Source organism: Melanaphis sacchari, unplaced genomic scaffold (genome assembly GCF_002803265.2).
Source record: "Melanaphis sacchari strain LSU unplaced genomic scaffold, SCAv2.0 Contig0_pilon_pilon, whole genome shotgun sequence".
Lineage (NCBI taxonomy): Eukaryota > Metazoa > Arthropoda > Insecta > Hemiptera > Aphididae > Melanaphis > Melanaphis sacchari.
The window spans coordinates 14,022,772-14,043,023 of NW_020270366.1; the positions used below are offsets into that span (position 1 = coordinate 14,022,772).

The following is a 20,252-nucleotide window of genomic DNA, read 5'->3' on the forward strand; positions in this document are numbered from 1 at the left end:
TTTTTACTTTGCGAATTTGTTCCTTAAATCTCTCTCATTGTCATGACGATGCGGTGTAGATTTATCACAATTTCCACGAGCCTGATGTTAATTTATATTTCAAGAAACAAACAACATTTTATACTGGTAACTTTATTGTACTTTCTTGTAAATAAGAAAAAATAGAAAGAAAAGAAAGAAAACATGAATGTACATTTTTTAAACTAAAGTTAAGGCTTCTTGATGTATCTAAGATATTATACTACACTAGTACAACTGTAGTAGATATTTTATGTAAACGGTACTTGAATATTCTGATAATTATACATGACATTATTGAAAGTAATATTATTCAGTGACTGCAGTTCAACATTTTACAGTTAATTTAAGTTGATAAAATGTTATTTAATCATGATGGAAATTTCTTTGCAAATTATTAACTTTAAGTTGTACATTGATAATAAAACTGATATTACGTTTTAGGTTATAAAAACAGGTTGGGTTTTTAGTCCTACTTAAATTACAGTATTTTTTATACTTTTATCAACACGCATTCCATTTAACTTTATTCGTTACGGACGTTTAAAAACGATGGTTTTTAGAACACCGACCATCAAGCACAATCATAATAGTCATACTAATCATAATAATAACAATTACGTTGAGTTATTAGACTCGAAAGCGCAAACCGTTGACGTTTATGAAATAAATGCTGAAAAGTACCTACCGTGGCGGTGGTATGCAAATTTTTACTGGCTGCCATGAGGTTAGCCAGTTAAGTGCGGTTGACGAAAATCGGTTATTTTTGTGCGCTTTCCGACGGTCGTCGTAGGTATTTTACGACTAGGTACTCCGATCTGATAAAATCACGACAGTAATGACAATAGACACGCAAAATTATGCTACACGATTTATTGTCTAGGAACGGTTTCAGGGTCATAATATTATTGTATTATGTATGTATACGGACACTCACTTAACGGCCGACGCGACGGAGCCCAACAATAACACATCGATACGATCCAAACATTAATAATACTAAGTTTTTACATTTATAATAATAATAATATCATGAATGAAAGATTTTTCACGGCGTGGCAATGATAACAATTGTTTCTATTCATTGGTTGACAATCGCGGTGTTTTGGACTTCATCGAATAAAACGTTAGTTTGATATCTATATTTTTCTTTATATCATGACTCACATATATTATGTCGCATTTATATAATGAAAACACTCGTTTCAATCATTTTATGAGTTGGATATTCAGAATGTAAAATTCATACAGATCATGAATTTTGACGAAAATACATTATATGGATATCCATGATTTCATGAAATGGACAATACCTATATTGTGTATTTTGTGTGATTATTAAAAAAAAATATATTTTTGTTATTTGCCAATAAATTATATAATATTATATTTTTATTTATTTTTTATACACCATACATATCATACTATAATTATTACATTATATTTTAATTTATTTTTCATGAAAAAAAAAAAAAAACAAAAAAATATAATAAAATATAATTATATTATATTATTATAATATACGAGTATAATTGTATATTATAGTTTATAAATGTCAGTATTACTTATAAAGTATAATTATAAAATTATATTCTTATTTTTTATTTTTTCACGACAATCCATTATGACATAGACATTTACATAGCATGTTATTTTTAAAACATGCACTCTGACTTGATTGGCAACCTTACACGAATAAGAAAAAAATTCTTGCTTTCCTGAAATTTTATAATAATTTCTGACACTATAAATTCAACATTTTTATCTACTTGATCGTTAATGACAAATTGAGTTGTTGATTTTCCAAACATTTACGACTGAACCATCCTTTAAGTAAACCATATTATGTTCAAAGCTTATGCAATCCTTTTTGTTTTTGTTTTGATGTCACACAAATTATGTTTGATGGATCTATAGGTCCCCAATCAATTTTCAGTACTTTGAATACAGCGCGTTAATTAATTTCAAAATAGTCTACTCTTTTATTATTTCCCGGTTAAAAATCATTTTGAATTAACATCTAAAGAATATTGTCACTGTATTTTATTATTTACTTTGATCATTTTCTCTGCAGCTAATAGCTATAATTTGACTTTCGTATATCCACGTTCACGTTGAATTTGTATTTTCTTACCTAGATCGCATAATTGGAAGATAATTTCATTATTTTCAGCGACCCCTGATAATATCAATATCACTACAACTTTACAAATGCTGCAGGAAATTGAGCGTTTTTCGATTTCCTTAATCTGATATGTATGTTTGAGATCTAATTCTGTTGTTAATTTCTTCAATGGATCAAATGGTAAATTGTATGTAGTTATTCCAATTTTTGGTCATTTTCAAATAAGGCTTTATAAAAGCTAAGGTCAATTGTTTAATGAAATTAATTATTTTTTTGGAGTTGAATAAAATTTAATCCATTGTTCAACTTTTTTGCTTTGTTATCAGTCATCCATACTCATAATATCCTGCCTGATAAAGACCTGCAGCACTCAATACTTCTCTGACTTTGAGGATGTCTAAGGCGTATGTCATAGTCAATCGGCATGTAAAAATAAATAATAAGGCTATTATTTTTTAATAATACTTCATAGGTAACACTGTCGTTTATACAATTATATAAAATGTTATTACATTTTTTATTTTCAAAGAAATTATAATTTATCAAAATAACGAGTGTTATTTTAGGTATTAAAATAAAATGGATCAACCAGTATCGTTCTTACTAAATCGGTCGATGCAATTGCTTTCGTGTCTATAAAAAAAACATAATTTAAAATTAAATAAAGCTTTATGTTTATTAAAGCTATCAAAACGAATTAAATTACTGCAATAATACTTACCCATGAATTCGAGAACCGAATGACGTCCGATAAAAATTTACGGACTTAACTCGTATTGACACCGGACGAAATATTATTGTTTCTGAAAAATACATTTCACGTTTTTGTTTGAAAAAAAAGTACGTGATTCGACTTACAATGTACAAGTTTTATGTGACGAAAACTTAGTCACACGCATTCTTAATGCAGTCAATAGAACTTCAGAACAGTACCTAAATACCTGTATGAAAATCAACAATAATATGACTCATACTAGTGATTATTCTCGAGTGGATGGATTGACGAGTTCTGTACAGCCGCGATTAAATATTTTGCCGGTTATTTGACAAACTTACAACAATACAATAATAAAAACACTGTAATGCAATAATACATTTTGAAGATTTTAGACTTAACGGTTCATCTATTTTTTGTTATTAAAATTTTTTATTTTAATGGACTATTGGTCCGACTTAGTTTCGTTTAATTTTTATAAAGGTTTAAAAATACTATAAAAACAGTCACAAACTGTAATAACAATCGCTGATGAGATCACTTTTTAAAATATCACAGAGTCAAATAGTTACTTGACCTATATAATAATTCTAGAGATATTATACGGACGATAGACACAATTCGCACAGGTGTAAGTAATTAAAAATGATTATTTAAATAAGTTAATTATTTTTATAAATTAATTTTTGCTTACTATTTAATCATATTATTTTTTACTTTAAATATCGCCAAGATTAAGCGTTTTTTAATTTATAATTAGAATTAAAAATTAAAGCAAATTGTATTATGCGCAATTATTTAGAATGTGTGTAGAACGTGTTACCACGTTTATCAACAAAACAATTGTACAATCATTAATGCTTCTAGCATTTACTGTGGGAAAAATCATACAATAGTATAATTATATTGAAAAAAAAAATCGATTTTAACCAAGCACCACGATCATTGAATCATATTTTCAAAATGTTCTAGGTAAAGCATTACGGGCAATATCTCTATCTTCGTTGCACTAACACGCATATTATTGTATTGCAGGCTGGTTGAATAATTCACTAGGCGCACGTCTTCACTCATCATATACCTACATTATATAATATGATATATATCCGTCTCGAATGTCAGAATTTATACAATACGCATAATATTAAAGTAGCATGCGTCACGTGCGCGTGTAAAATATTTTTTTTATCATATTTTGATTGTATAACATCTATACGGTAAGACATGACGTCGAGCATCGTTTGCTCCTCTATTCGTCGGAAATGCAGCAGGGTACGACGTACTTGGCGCGTCCGTACGAGGGGTTGAAGGGGGGCTGCGCTTACGACAATACTTTCAGCCCCACCGGGGCTTATGCGCTTGTAATAATATATTATACATAACATTATTAGACCCGCGTGCTATTGAAAACGTGCGTGTTACAACGTTGTACGTTTACAAATATTCAAACGGTAGTTTAGGAGTATCGGAAATTGGACGTGTCATACGTCAAGCCTCTGGTTTAGGATGCAAAAACCAAAATGGGTTATCGAAACGTTAACACGATCGTGCGCGTACGGGATGAAAAAAGTACGCGAGCATCTCGGTAACTAAATTTATTCGCTGTGAATGTTATCAAATATACTATACTAATATAATACTTAACGTACCTTAACGTTGTTTACCCGCCGTCCGACTGCTCATAGCGGTGAATTAAAGCACTAATCTATACAATACGTTCTAAAACGAATTGAGCAGATTAGTGTTAATTTATAATAACAATAATAATAATAATTATTATTATTATTATATGGTCGTGTAATATCTAGTAAAGTTAAACACATGTACCTGCTACGCATTCCTCTACGTTTCGTCTGGTGTTTAGCCAGTTCAACAACATAACTCGTGTATATACTGTGATACTGCAGCGGTGCTGTTGTATATACACTTGTATGCGTGCGTGCAACATGTCTTCATAAAATATTACGCTTTGCCACGGCACAATGCGCAGTAAACCCGTTGTCATTTTTCCACCGAGGTCAGTTGCATTTTCTCGGCTCATAACTCAGCAGATTACCTCCACTCGCCGGATGCGCGTATTTTAAAAACATACATCGATGATGATGGTATAGATATTATAATACCGACGGACTTGAGGGAAAATAACAAAAAGGGGAAAAAATGCGAAAAAATTAAATTGCAGCGATTAAGAAGATAGAAAACAACGCACACATACATACGTACAACCAGTTGCTAATTTTATAACCACAACGGTTATATATTATTATGTATAGGTATACTGTTAGTTCACGAATGTAAATATAGCACACGCATACATTTGCGAATGAACCTTAGGTACACTTATATGTATTTGTGTGTGTGTGTGTGTAAGTATATCAAACAGAAAAAAAGCGTTACATGCGTATAGCGAATAATTGTGAGAAAGTAAGCGCGTATACAATTCTCACCAGTGGTGACCTCGATCGAAAATAAAATTTGTGACGTTGAATTGTTTTTTAAAAATTATTTTTTGAAATTCATACCTTATAAGATACGTGTGACATACAGATATTGAATAAAATCTCGAATAACTTCGAGTAAGGGTCATACTCAATCGCCCAAAAATCAAAACACAATAAATAAAGACATATACAATCACGAATAGTCGACGTTCATAATAATATAATATTATACACAAGACCTTTTCTGAAAGTTTCCGTTGTAGCTCGAACGAATTGAATTAATATCGTTTCTCTTGTAGTTATTTTCTTCGTTGATAGATATTTTATTAAATTTACTCTTATTGTTACGCACATATACCTTTAAGTATGTAAAAAATACGCCTCAATTGCTTACATACCTAGTATATAATACATTACTCGTTTCGTAAACATAATACTTTTAATGCACAACCAATACAAGTACAATTATGTTTATTATTTTCAACTAAAATCTACCGCGTCATAAAAATAAAAATAATACATGTTATCCTCATTCTATAGAGGTACTTTAAACTTAAGTGCGTTGTCGAATTAAACATGCACAATTTTCATCTAGATATCACTCGACTTGTATGATGTTCATATAGATATACCTAAATACCTTGGTTGAATGTTACAGTAAACAATGAAATTGTACGATAGTGGGCGTGTTTGAGTGAAAAAAATTGACAGCTCACGGGGGCACATAAATTATTCACGTATATAAATACGCATTTTCAGGGGTACAGAAGTATAAAATAATATTTATACATTTGTATGTATGCAATATAAACTGAGACGAATTTCGTTATCATGAGGAAGGAGGTCCAATACAAAAACGTGGCACACATATTATACCTACCTATAATATAAGAAGTATAATAAATTGCACATTATTGCCTGTACATTATTATCGTATTAATATGCACTGCCATAAGACGCATAATTAATTCGATCGCGGCTAATTGTATGATAGACGAAACGCAGGCACTGGATTTAGTGATTGAATTAACATATAAATTAGTAATAATTCGTATGGAGCGTATAGGTCACGACGATACAGCAAAACGTGTTTGCGGCGCACACAATGTATAACAATAATAATTTAATATATTAGCGTTCATAAAATTTCGTCGCTATCTCTACTGGCCGATGGTTTGCCCAAAGCTCCGGCAGCAGAACCAAGCGACAGATACTAATATATACCTACCTAAACGCACGATCATATTATAATATTATAATAAATAATAAAAACCGATACGGTCAACGTCAGACTCCGATCCGAATTCGATTTCAATAAAGAATACCACCTACCATTATAATATGATATTATATAACGTTGTATAACAATAACACGCGTGTATATGGCTGTGGGAGGTATGGCGTGTGGTAGTATAATACGTTATCTACTTATCTATCATTATTATATTTCTCCTATAAAAGTCATGCGCATCATTTAGCCGAGGTCTGAAAAAATACTGTTGATTATATATATATAGTACCATACAATTAAGTCCATGTCTAGAAATTTGCGTCTAATATTCTACAAAGATTTCAATTTTCCATTGTTAACACGTTGACTGCCACGGTCGACATGTAGTCGACAACTGTTGTCGGGTTTCCAGAACCGCGGTCGACACGTAGTCGACAAATGTAATGTGTATCTTTATAGGCGTATTTCTTTATCGGTTATTGACGTACAGTTTTGATGTTTATACGTGGTTATTCAGTAGGATCTCGTGATTTCATCGGTATATTTGGATTTTGCGTAGCTATTTTTAGTGGGTATTAATAATAATTATTTTTCCTCGAATGATAACGACGGCGGCAGTGACGGCGATGTCGAATACGCGGCGGTTTAACTGATCAAACGACGGAGATTCACTTGTGTGTCCTTTTACGGTTTAGTAAATGAGAGTAGAAATTTAAGAGTGAAAATCGAGAATTAATCGTATATGGTATGTCAGAAAAAAAAATCGTCTGCATTGTGCAATCTTAAAAGTGGTTGGTTATTTTCAAGACCTTAAAAAATGTCTGACTCAGTACAGAGTACAATCTTGTACGACCAATAAACCATGCAATCGACGATATAGTGATAATACAGTATACACTATAAGTATTAAGCAGTATAGGTGAATCACCGAAGCCGGTTAGGTTTTCATCAGACCAGTATCCGACCACCCCACCATACTGTACCCGATTTTGGCTTTTGTGTGCGGAGGGTTGAATTTCCGAACTTGCCAAAATAAAACCTTGTCATAAATAATCGAACAAACCACTAGACGATTACCGGACCGAATTTTCGACATCAATGATATTATTTACGTATATTTTATTTTCATATTATATCGTAACGCATCTCTCTCTCTCTCTCTCTCTCTCTCTCTGTTTATCTCGTTATTAAAATCGTCACGCGTCCTATTATCGTTGCGGATTTAATATAATACGTAAGATAATAATATATACAAGGCACAGAGACCGCGATAATATTTCATCGTCTATCGGTAAATAACCGCCACGAGCGCGTGCGGGGCTGGACGGTTTCTCTGGTTTAATTATTAACCCTTTTATTTATATATATATATGTATAAATTTTTTGTGGGAAAAGGGAGCGCACGTTCGTGATTAATAGCGTCGTACTGGGATGCCGACCGCGGGCCGCCTTATCTCCGAACCACTGCCACCGAGATTAAGTCATCCGACTCGCACCAGCCGTTCATCATCGTGTGCATACGTTACCATTATAATTCGGCACTATACCAGTGTTCGGCACATTTCCGGTCGTTTACTGAATTGTTCGCGATTTTCCTTGTATTATACTGTTACTTTGTCGTACATATAAGATACGGAGTATCTCACCCTAAATGGTTATTACATCGATGATTTTTGTATGAAATTATATTCAAGGGTAAAATAATATATATATATTGTACGGATATCCGGAGTTTCCATATGCATCAAATATAATAATATGACATTCGTTTTTGTATTTTAACCAACCTACAGTGTTTCGTACGAAGTAACATTGTCACAAATATGAATATACAACACTAGATAATAAGGTTTACGGTATGTTTGTATTAAACCGATGACCGGAACTTTTCGATAAGGAATAATATACATAACGTCATTATTGTATCATGTTTAACACGTTTGCGGGTATAAAATGTGATCGAATCGCAACGATTACTATAATCTTTGTATAACAATATTACATAAAGCGATGACTTGTAGGTATTAGTGACGGATTTACACAATTTTAACTTTTAGTAAACTTGTTCATACTAATACTAGCCGATTTTTCTTTTCGTTTGTAACTTTTTTTCCAGCAAGTTGTTGTGTTAGAAAACATTAACTTTAATTCCTCAAAATAGTTAAATATTCACTAGAAACGATAAGAATACGATATTTTATGAATAATAATATTTGAATTATGCTCTTAAACTATGTAAATCACCACCTTGGGTTTTTAACGGTTTATAAAATGTAACAAAATCATAAAGATTGTATGTATATATAATACAATACAAAGGTTTTATTGTACGGTGTAATAAATTAGGCATAAAAAAACATAATGTTAATACGTTTACTAACGTTTTATAAAGCGTATATGGGGTGCATTACTTCGCAGTGAGAATATAAAGTAAATGTCTCTATTATTGTCGAATAATTAAATACACGATGACTTTATGTGTGTTCTCTGGTCGGGTGTTTTCGATATTATAATTTAAAAAAAAAAACTCTCATAGTAATAGTTATAGACCTATATGTATGTATTATTTTTAAAAACGTTATTTACATTTTTGGTATTTCACAACTGGCTTACAACTATTAAAAATATCTTAAATCAAAATAAGCCCCATCGGACGTGGGCTGCACTTTTGTTTGTTAGACGTAATATTCGATATCACTTTAACGTTTTAAGACGGTTTTGAGCCAAACCGATAAGACTATGACGCTAGCTTAGTGCGAAAATCGTCCATACGATTGCCCAGCCCACACACACGTTTAAGAATAACTCAGAAATTTGATCTTGTCCATCAGATAAAATAGCGTTTCGGTGGCCTTGAAGTCTACGCCGGAAGTTTCACGACCGACCAGCGTCAACAAGTCGGGCGCGTACTGCTGACCGGCCTCGGTGACATCAGATGGCTTCTCCAGCGGTTCCTCGGAGAACACCTGGCTGACCTCGGTGCACTTGAGCAGCACAGCCCGTTCCGGCGTCACCATAACCATCTTGTACGGGGCGACGCTGGCCTGTCCACTGGTCGTCGACGGTGTCTCGATGCCGCCGTCCGCCTCGACGGCGGGTTGCGTCTCCTTCATCTGCATCACCATGCGGTCGAAGGGCGCGTGCACGTTCCACCGGGACGCGGCGAATTGGTGCGTCCCGCTGAGCACGGCCATGCAACGGTATGCGTGTCGCTCGGCCACCGCGTGTTTGGGCGGTCGGCGGCCGTCCACGTAGTGCCGAGCGTCCGGTTCCGGAAACAAGTTGACGCCGCCGCGACGCAGTAACCGGATCAACTTGTCCGGCCGATGGTACACGCCGATCATCTCCTGCAGCGCCACCGTTGTGGCGTTCTGCAGTTGCACCATGGCGGCTTGGTCTTCGCGCACCGCGAACTCTACCAGCACGGTGGCTGCGGTCACCGACAGGATGACGCCGGCGTCTTCACCACTACCTTCCGGCCGTATCTCCCACGACTGAAACGGGAAGTTCGTGTACCGGTTGACGGCCAGCCCGAACGAACCCATCCGGCCAGCCCGAAACGATACCATTTGCTTCTCCTCGTTGAATCTACGGACAGCAATCGTAACGTCACAGCGAGTCGGTGCAACGCACATGGGGTGAAGGACGAAGAGCCAGTGGTGTGTCGCAAGACATTGTTATGGCGAGAGACAGGCGCCCGAGTGAAATTTTATAGTACTTTTGAAGTTAAACTAAAGGCATGAGCGTAGTAGAATCGATTTTTACCTGTGAGGAAGTCGTAAACGAGGATAAAATAGATTAGGCGCCCTGTCTACTGCAGTCGAGCGGGAGGCTTGAGAGATTCGATAGACGACGGGATGAATTTAACGTCTACGTACGATTGTCCATTATTATTCGACTTCGATGCACACGTATATGACGTCACACAAGTTACGTGTAACAGTGTTACGGTAAAGTCTAAGCCAGGGATACGGTTCTCTGTGATTTTATGTGCATTTTATTTATTTAGTAGGAAATATTTATGAGTGTTTGCAAAGAAACGTGTTCGATACGGACCATTGGAGAAAATTAGATTGTAAAGAAATTAATGTACGACGGTTGTTTTGGAAAATGTGAAGATTAAAATTTCAACTTTATTTTTTATTTAAAACCTAGTACTAATTATATAGTATTAAATTTATTGATATATAATATTTATTTTTTTATAATTGTATGAATTTAGTATGTAATATAAATTGTATTTTTATATATATGATACGATTTTTAATACTCTAAATTTCCATAGTGTTTTTTTTTTCAATGAGATGCAGTATTTTTTCGATCATCAATTAAATATATTAAAATTAAGACAAAATCTTTTTAATATTGTATTAAGTTTTATTTTATAATTAATTTAATAAAATATATTACTATTGAGTATTAAAAATATAATATAAGTGCTGAAGTAGTGATCGAATTTAAGAACAACTAAATTAAGATAGTTTAGATTTGAGACACCTAAATGTTAACATAACTACTATAATTTACAAGATTGACATACTAGACGCGCCGTGTAAACAAAATATTGAATTGTGATTTATGTTTTTATTTATAAATTGTTCTCTATATGATCGTGATTTATAGTAATACATCTATATGGGTAGGAAATTATTATTCTACAATATTACCTGATATCGTATATGAATTCAGTTGTCCAATTTTTTTTGTCTTCGTTCCACATTGCTGGTTTGGGATTTTCAAACCAAAGCACATTTTCCGGCAACTTGATATTTATCAGCGCAAGTTTCTTAAGTGCTTCTTGGTTTTGTTTTTTTACATCAGTTTCTTCGTCTTCAGACGATGTGGATGAAAAACCCATGGATAATTGTATCGGTTCGTATTTTTCATGATAATCGATGGGTTGAAGTGCAGTGGGTCCGACAATTAACACGCCTACTGATCCGTCTTCGAATTCAACGGGCTGCATAGGAAGCTTCCACATTTCCACGTTAAATGCTCCGCCAATAATCCAATATCTAAAAGTTATATATTTTAAGATGTTTTGTATGTAATTTGTTTATACAATATTTTATTGAGTGTCAAACAGCGATTGAATTTTAAATTAACAATAATTTAAAGTTAATAGGACAACAAAAATAAATAATCAAGTCTTCATTTAATAGTTTTAACTGATAATAGATGAAATTTGTACCTTCTAGGATTGAGCTCATTGGGTTTCTCCGAGTATTTTAATGAATTAGAAATATCTTCTATCTGTTCCAATTGCCTCTTTTCTATTTCCTGACTTGGAGTATTTCCGATATCAATTTTATTATGAATTGGCTTCGTGGTTTCAGGTTCTACTAGTTTCTGAAGTTCGTCTTTTATATCGCCTTTATCATCTTGATGATTTTCTCGTTCTTTATCTTCATTATCTACATAATTGGTTGTTGAACAAACACGAGTAGAAGGATCATTTTTTTCAAGTTCATCCAAATATGTTATAAGATCTTCTGGATAACTATTTCGATCTACCTCCGCAAACGCCTTAAGTTTTTCTTCCATTTTTTCCATCCACAATTTTTTACTTAATCGTTCCTTCTTTTCATTAATTAACTGTACTATCTGGTTCTGTTCTTTCCATACATCTTCAGAGTACTGCCACAGATCTCGGGTATCCATTTCAAATGATTTTGAGACATCAAATTCAGCCATTCTATCAGTAAAAGGGTCCCAGCGTAGCCATAAAGCCATTACTGCCATGTACTGTTGTGATAGTTGTGGTGGAACATCGACCATGACAAGACATTCGGGGAAGTCACATTTTGGTGGAGGTCGGTCGTCAGTCAACAACCTGGGTCTATGGCACACCACGTGTAAGCCAACAGCAAATGCTTCGCACGAGTTTCGATATGCAACAGTTTCTAAATCTATAGGATCCATTCTGCGATCGTAATCACTCAACAGGTGGTAACTAATTCCATACACGATTTCTACCAGTAGCCTTCCTAAATTATCTCTGGCTTCTCGGAAACATTGTAATTTAAACTGATCTAGAACAAACGAATTGTTGATTATGCTCATAGTAAATCTCTCTATAGCAATATTTTTATCTTAATTTTATTATTAAATATGTTATACATACATTTTTCATATTTTTAAATTTGTATTTGTATAGAAATGTATACACTAATAATCTTAGATGTAGGTAACTAAAAAATAATGTTTTGAGTAAACCACACATTTTTCTAAAATATAAGTATCTAAAAATGTTTTCTCTTTGTGTTTAAAAATTAATCAGAAAGCATAATTTTGTCGCTTAAATACTCCTTAGTTCTCTACAGCATCTCACGAACAAGAATAATATACAAATTATTTTCATAATGTGTGAATAATAAAAATGTATTTTTATCCTGTACATTTTTTCAATAGACGATCTAGTTGCATAACAGTTTTATTTATGATTAAATTAAAGTAATGTATTCATTGTCTGCCATTCACCATAAACTTATAATATTTATATTTTTTCACATATAGGTCCGCATTTTTTTTATAAATATTCCTATAAGAATATACTCCGTATATTATCTTACAAGCTCCAATATACTCCTGTTCATATGTTATTATATTTTACATATAATATGATAATTATTTTTTTACATTAAAATTTTCTTTTTCTTTGGTTGCTAGGTATATACTAACATTAAAATAAAAAGAATAATTTGATAATGTTGTCACCTAATGAATATTTGATGCAGATAGAGATAATAAAATATTTTCGAAAAATCAAATATTTCCATGAAAATTCTTACATCCCATACCCATTTATAAAGTTATACATATATTATCTCACTGAAATCTAACGGTAAATCCACGATGTCGTCTACTGCGTCCATAATTTTGAATATTTCTAAACATTTTTCCACATATGAGTTTTTATCGTCACAAGTATGAAAAACTTGTCTCTCAACAAACAGATACGTATTCAGTTCCTGCACAACTTGAGGATTGGGAGTGCCGTCACATCGTATCCAATGCTCCCAATCTAATTGTTCACGATACTTTCGGTCGTGTTCATATTTTTTTCGTGACAATTCCGTTAACATGGCACAAATGGGTTTTAATCGTACTTCACGGAGCTGTAATAAATATTTTATCTAAAATTAAACTGAATAAATAGGTACATTAATTTATACAATCAGTATCAAATAATTATTTATATAATTAAGAACTAATTTAAAAAAAGTAACATTTCTATAAAAACTTAAGCATTCAGTAGCTGATGGTACTGAATTTAAATTTAAATTATTCAAAAGAAATGTATACATCATAGTTATTTGGTTACTTCATACCAATCATTTTTAAAATATATAATTTTACTTGTATAATACATCACAACAAAAAAAGAGATAAAGTATCTTTCTATCCTATTATCATATAGTTAGTTCTTATAAAAAAATAAATAAATAAATAATAATGATAACACAGTAACACTTATAATTACTATTGAATTAACTTTAAAAGTTAACATGCATTTATTTAAATTTATTTGTGTAAACCGCTTTTGTATTTATGTAATATTAATAATAGTTTTTACTAACTTCAGAATGTATAATTAAAATTAAAATCTTAATTCATATTTATTACAAAAGTCAAAACTACCAAAATCAACTTTTAACCTAATAAAATATATAACTATTGTAACAATATTTGTTTTATCAACTTCAACATGTTAAAATATTAATTTACTTCTTAATTATTTTCTAGGACGAACGATTCTAAACTTTTTCGAACTAATTCATTGTTAGAGCTCTTATGGAATATTAAATAGATTGATTAATACAATTTGTCAGATGTTAATTAAAGTAGGTACAGAAATTAAATTTTTTTAGTATATTTTAAATAATAAAACGTATTGACAATAAATTATATCAAACAATACTTTGTGGATTACTTTTTAATTAGGCACTATCTAGGTACTTGGGATTAAATAATAAATGAAAACAGTCTTATATTTTATTACTTATACTTGTTAATACTAGATTATTAATTATATCTATCTACTATTCATCTAATTTAATATATTATATAACGTATAATTGCAGTTAATTTTATTTTTTACAATGTATATTTTTTATTTTATGTAATATTATAATCATATAATATATATAATAGATAGTATAGTAAATATGGTTTTACTGGAGTACTGCTATAATATGTAATGTATACATATTCTATCATGATATTAAGATAAAGTACTTTAAAAGTTAAAGCGAAGGTTCAAATTTTTTTTTAATTAAAATTAATTAATATCTTAAATAGTTTAAATTATATTTTATTTTAAAAATTTTAAATATAAAAAACCATAATTTATCATAATATGTTAATAAATAAGTACGTATAGTTTATATTTACTATAGTCAAATAACATAATTTATAATATTGTATATAAGAGGAATATTGATTATTTACATAGTACCATAAAGTACAATTTAATAAATTTAAAATGATAAGTAAAAATATTTATATTACGAAAGTAATGTATATTAATTTACCTGATGTTCTAAGACTTTTAACTCTCTGTGTTTCTGTTTTTCTAGTAAAGCTTTTTCTTCTCGTCTGATTTGTTCCACTTGTTTCAAATCTGACTTGGATTTAAAATTTGGGCCACTATTGGGTGTTTTAATTTTTCCATCTAAACGTTTCGCCATATTAAATTTGTAAGTTCTTTTGCTTATATTTTACGAAAAATATATATTTCTATTTTCATTTGTGTATTGATTTAACTTTAAGATATCCGCATAAAACGGTCGCTTGGCAACACGTAGGCAATCGTTTTGTTTTTTTGAAAAATCGAAAAAAAATCGTTTCAACGGTGTATGAGCCCACCGGGAAATCGGGAAATTTTGTACATAGTCTAATCATACATGATTCTTAAAAATATTTTAAAATAAAAATAAAAATGTCTTTTCGCTTATACTTTGAACTCAAAAAACGTAGACAATATGATAATAAAGTAAACAACCAAAAAGAGTTGAATAAAATGTAACGTTTTGAATTTTTTTTATTGTATCCTTATTTCATCCAAACATGTTCTAATTCATAAAATATGTAATAAAAGTTATAAATATAAATAATAATTTTTAACGAAGTACTAAACAATTAGCCAGATTTCGTTTAAACGGATGAGAAAAGTAAAATAATAGAAATTGTTGAAAAATAAATTGTACAACAGTTAAAACTCTATATATTATAATTTTAAACCGAAGTAGGTACTTTAATGTACAATTGGTTATATAATATAGCTTGTATTTTATATATTTTCTTATTCTTTTGTTTTTTTTTTATATTATAGTGCACTTTTTTATAATTATAATGTATGTTTATATACGAACATATACTCGAAGAAAATTTATAGTGACATAAATGTAAAACAGTTTAAATTGTACAATTTAATAAAACAAAATATTCCAATATTGTCAATATTGCTGTACTTGTTATCAACATTGATAAATTTGTAGAATATCACTGAAATGTTCTAAAGGTGGTTGATTGAACAATATATATTTTTTTTTAACTATAACATTATTAGAATGTGCCGATTTTATGTGGAATAGATTTTTTGAGGGGCCGACTTAAACCAGTTAATTAATTGTACACACTTGAACATGTCGGTTATACGCGTTCTAGAAATTATGATGGTCAAAATTATAAAGTTTAATTTTACTTTCTTAAAAAGTACTGACGTGTTTCATTTGACAATCATAATCTTTCAACATACCTATAATAAACACATTAATATTGTAAATGACAAATATCTACGGAGGACTATACATGGCTCATTACTCAATATTATATAACGCGTGGTTATTGCTACGTCTAGATGTAGTGGTTATAATGTAGGTACATAAAACCAATATGGCAATATACATACAATTGTTATTCTTATTCACTCGTATCAACCCTTTTCCGGACAAAACAAAAAAAAAAAAAAAACGGTGTGAAACAATCCGTTACCACATCTAAAAAAAAAACTCATAGTCGCACGACAAATCTGCACAGGGATACGATCCCGAAAGGTAAACACACAAAATATTATTATAAAATATTTTTCACGCCTCCCGCGCCGATAGTTTGCCCTCCCGCACCCCACGATCAGCCGTCGCTATGTCGTTATTACAATATCATCGTAACCATTTGCGGCCGCGAGACGTGTTTATTATTTTTCCACGGTGAGGTAGTATACGCGATACTGCCGACACACCCAAGAAAAACATCGAACAAAAAAAAACCGAACGTCGACAGCATAATAATAACGCAACGTTACAGCGCGACAGTGTAATATTGTTGTATACAGTTCCAATTTCACGTGCGTGGCAGACGTTGTGTGTGAAGAGTTGTTTTTACACACGGTTCTATGAAAGAGTGTACAATGCACACACACACGCACACACAAACACACACGCGCTTATATAAGTATTATATAGACGGGGAGGGGCGTTTTTTGGGGTAAGAGAAAAAACCGCACGATATAGATAAGAAAAAAAAAACCTCTGCAAGTCTTTTATGTGGTCTTAGCCTTTGATCTTTCGGAAACCTTATCGGTTTCCATTTCTCGAAGATCTCTCCTCCTGCACAGTTCCCTCGACCACCACCCCATTTTGGTTCTACCCTCTCCGCACACCACTAAAGCCGAAACCGCGCAGCCGAGCCTTCGTATTATGTGTAGTACCCGTGCGATTACCTGCCCATAACATTACGATGTCGTACTCCTATATAGGTACCGTCATCCGTCCGCCCATCGATGTGCGTATGTTTGTTTCACCACTGTTGAAAACAGCTATCATTACGGGGCATCTAATGTTTTTGTTGTCCTCGATGGCCTTTTATGATTTAAATACCATATTATACCTATATACGTACACGGGCATATATATAATATATATTATCATTTTTTTTTTGTCGTACGATGTGGTCGTGTCTGCGTGTCATCTGCCGCTCGATTTCGGATCGAAAATCCGTCTCCTTTTGTTGGGTGACGTTTTGTCCGCGACGTCGCGGTTTCCGCTTTGCTAACGACTCACAATGCTCGCTATATTATTATTATTATCATCAGCTGCCGCAGAATTCCACTACGCCCGTCCCTCCCTAGCTTTAAACAATATATTATCGTCGGGGCATATTTTCTGTGGTTTTTTTCTGAGTTTTTTCTATTTCTATATATTTGGTCTCGAACAATCGACCGCGATGGCGGTTTCCCGATCCGTAAACGAAGAGGATGAACGTACGAGTATTTATTGATATGTACCTAAGTATTATACTAAATATATAATATATCTTGGGCAGTGATTCCTGAAGATTGTCAACTGCGCGCGCAAGTCTCCACGGTTCCAAACGCAGCATACCTATCATATTATTATAGTATATATTATTTTATTTTATAAAATACAATTGAAAATGACATTTTTAGTAATAAGATCAAACATGCCCAATCTTTTTCCATTATATCATGTTTAATAACTTTTATTGAACGATTGAACTCGATATTCGGTACTGTTCTAGATAAATATTAAAATCTATTAGAAAAAAAAAAAAAAATACATTTTTAGCGTTAATGAACTTTGGCTGAACAAAGTTATAAAAATCAATCACCGCATTTATAAACACACAAAATAGTAAAATTTAAAAATATATAATTATCATTATTATATTTAATCAGGGCTTGCATTTGAAAAAAAAAATGTTTTACGTTATTAACAATTAAAACGGTATACAAATGTTGAGTTTATCGTTTTTTAGAATTTAAACATTATTCAACTTTTGCGTTTATCGTTATTCAGAATTATAATTTGTATTATATTTAATAGTTTATAACTATTAAATAATTGAAATTATTTTGTTTTTTAATGATATACTATATATAACGTTTTATTTGATTACATATATATTTTGTTAATCGTTATATTTTGTTTTGTGTTATTTAATTATTTATGTTTATCGTTTTCCGCTATAATTACGTTAACAAATTTTAATCGTTTTTTGTCAAATATTACTTTATAATCTTAACATTATTATAACGTTCGCAAGCCCGCTGTATATAAAATATAACTTTTTTTAGCAAAATAAATTATTGTTATTTTTTGTGAGAATTATGTTTCAAGTTTAAAAATGTTTTCGATGGGTAATTAAATAAAATTGCATCGTTGCACGTAAATTATTTTACAACCGTTGAGTTTTTGGGTATAATGTTATTTTTGAATTCTAAGTGTATGCAATCGTTCGGCCAAAAAAGTGGCACGTTCTCAGTCGTTTGATAATCATTATGTTATACCGCAACTGTATCCACGAAACATATCTAATTATATAATAATGATATTATGATGGTGAGCATTTATATTACGGTCAAGGCAGCGGTTTTGTCGTCGAAAGTTTTAAACAGCTCGAGCGTCTGCATCTAAAACACTGCGCAGACTATTTATTTTTTTTTTATCTCGTCACGTGAAAATAGATTACCGTGAAATCACCGAACGTGTTGTATAATAGGTACCGCTTCGACGACAACTTTATTGACTGTACAATTTATTAATTACAAAAGTTTGTGATGTGATGATAATATACAACATTATTGCTTATATAATATAATGATATAGTGTTTACGGTAGCAGCACATCCGATGACTTTCTGGACTCCGCGAAAATGATTATAATTTTAATAATATACAATATTCGTATACGGTCTATAGACGTTAAATGACAAGCGCAAAATTCACCGGAGTGAACATATTTTGATTTTTACAATTTGTCGATCGTATAGTGATTTTACTGAGAAAATTGCGTCGTTACAATTATGTCAGCCTATGTATATATTATATCGCATACGCTCAGTTAATATTAAACAATAAACAACTTTTAATTGTACGGCTTGCAGAAAATACTTCGTCTTATAATGGATGGTTATAAGCCTACTTTTTAAAGACCTTTAACGAGTAAACATGAGCTGCAGCCTATTAACATCTCCAAAACTTTTAAAGTTATCGTTCTTCGCGTTGTTGTTTAACGGTTGATTATTTGGCAAGAGTATTTAATCTAAAAAGTATCTTTTACAAAACGAACTCATTTTAAAAATTGTGTATTTTATTAAATACCGTGTAGACATGAAACGACTGTAACATAAACATTTAGTTAGGTAACTAAAGGTCTAAGCAGTTAATGTTTTATGAAAGATCAATAAAAAAAAAAAAAAAAAAAAATGGCGTAATTTTACCAAAGACATAATATTAATGTTTGTAATTGATTTTTACATTTAAAATACATTTTTAATTCAGGTGTTAGTTATTCAAAACACATTTGCCTTTCAATACTTCAACAATACACTGATTTCAATTGAAATCATTTTATTTCAAAACAATTTTGTCTGCATGAATAATATATTCAATATATTCAATATATTTTAATTGATTCGTGATTGTTCGCAGTACGTGACCAGTTGTCAATAACGTTGTTTTATGAAGTAAATAAGTTATAATCACTTTTTGAATATTATTGTACGTCTTCTATGTCATCGAATTTTAAATTTAACTGTTTTGTCGTTATTAACGATAACTTTAAAATTATACGTAAAAAAAAAAAAAAAAACAATTGTATTGCGTTTGTCGTACAAATTCGGAATTCCGTTGTAAACTATATTCACAACGACAACTTAAAAAGTCTGCTCATGCAAAAACAATTGTTCTATTGACATTGA

At 31.5% G+C, this 20,252-nt stretch overlaps 1 protein-coding gene across 1 annotated transcript; it reads right to left on the reverse strand.

Moving 5' to 3' along the window:
* Positions 1-9,325: 9,325 nt before the first annotated feature.
* Positions 9,326-15,220, reverse strand: LOC112597422 (axonemal 84 kDa protein-like). The gene is made up of 5 exons (XM_025343471.1): positions 15,065-15,220; positions 13,363-13,648; positions 11,722-12,562; positions 11,198-11,545; positions 9,326-10,118 (listed from the first exon to the last, which is right to left on the reverse strand). The coding sequence occupies exons 1-5, from the start codon at positions 15,218-15,220 to the stop codon at positions 9,326-9,328; spliced, it is 2,424 nt and encodes an 807-aa protein (XP_025199256.1).
* Positions 15,221-20,252: the final 5,032 nt, after the last annotated feature.

Excerpts from the sequence above, each read along its gene's own strand:
- LOC112597422 (XM_025343471.1), bottom strand. The coding sequence starts at position 15,220 with ATGGCGAAACGTTTAGATGGAAAAATTAAAACACCCAATAGTGGCCCA. Across the intron at positions 11,546-11,721 it reads AATGAGCTCAATCCTAGAAG|ATATTGGATTATTGGCGGAG; the intron begins GTACAAATTTCA and ends TATAACTTTTAG. Across the intron at positions 10,119-11,197 it reads GAATTCATATACGATATCAG|ATTCAACGAGGAGAAGCAAA; the intron begins GTAATATTGTAG and ends TGCTGTCCGTAG.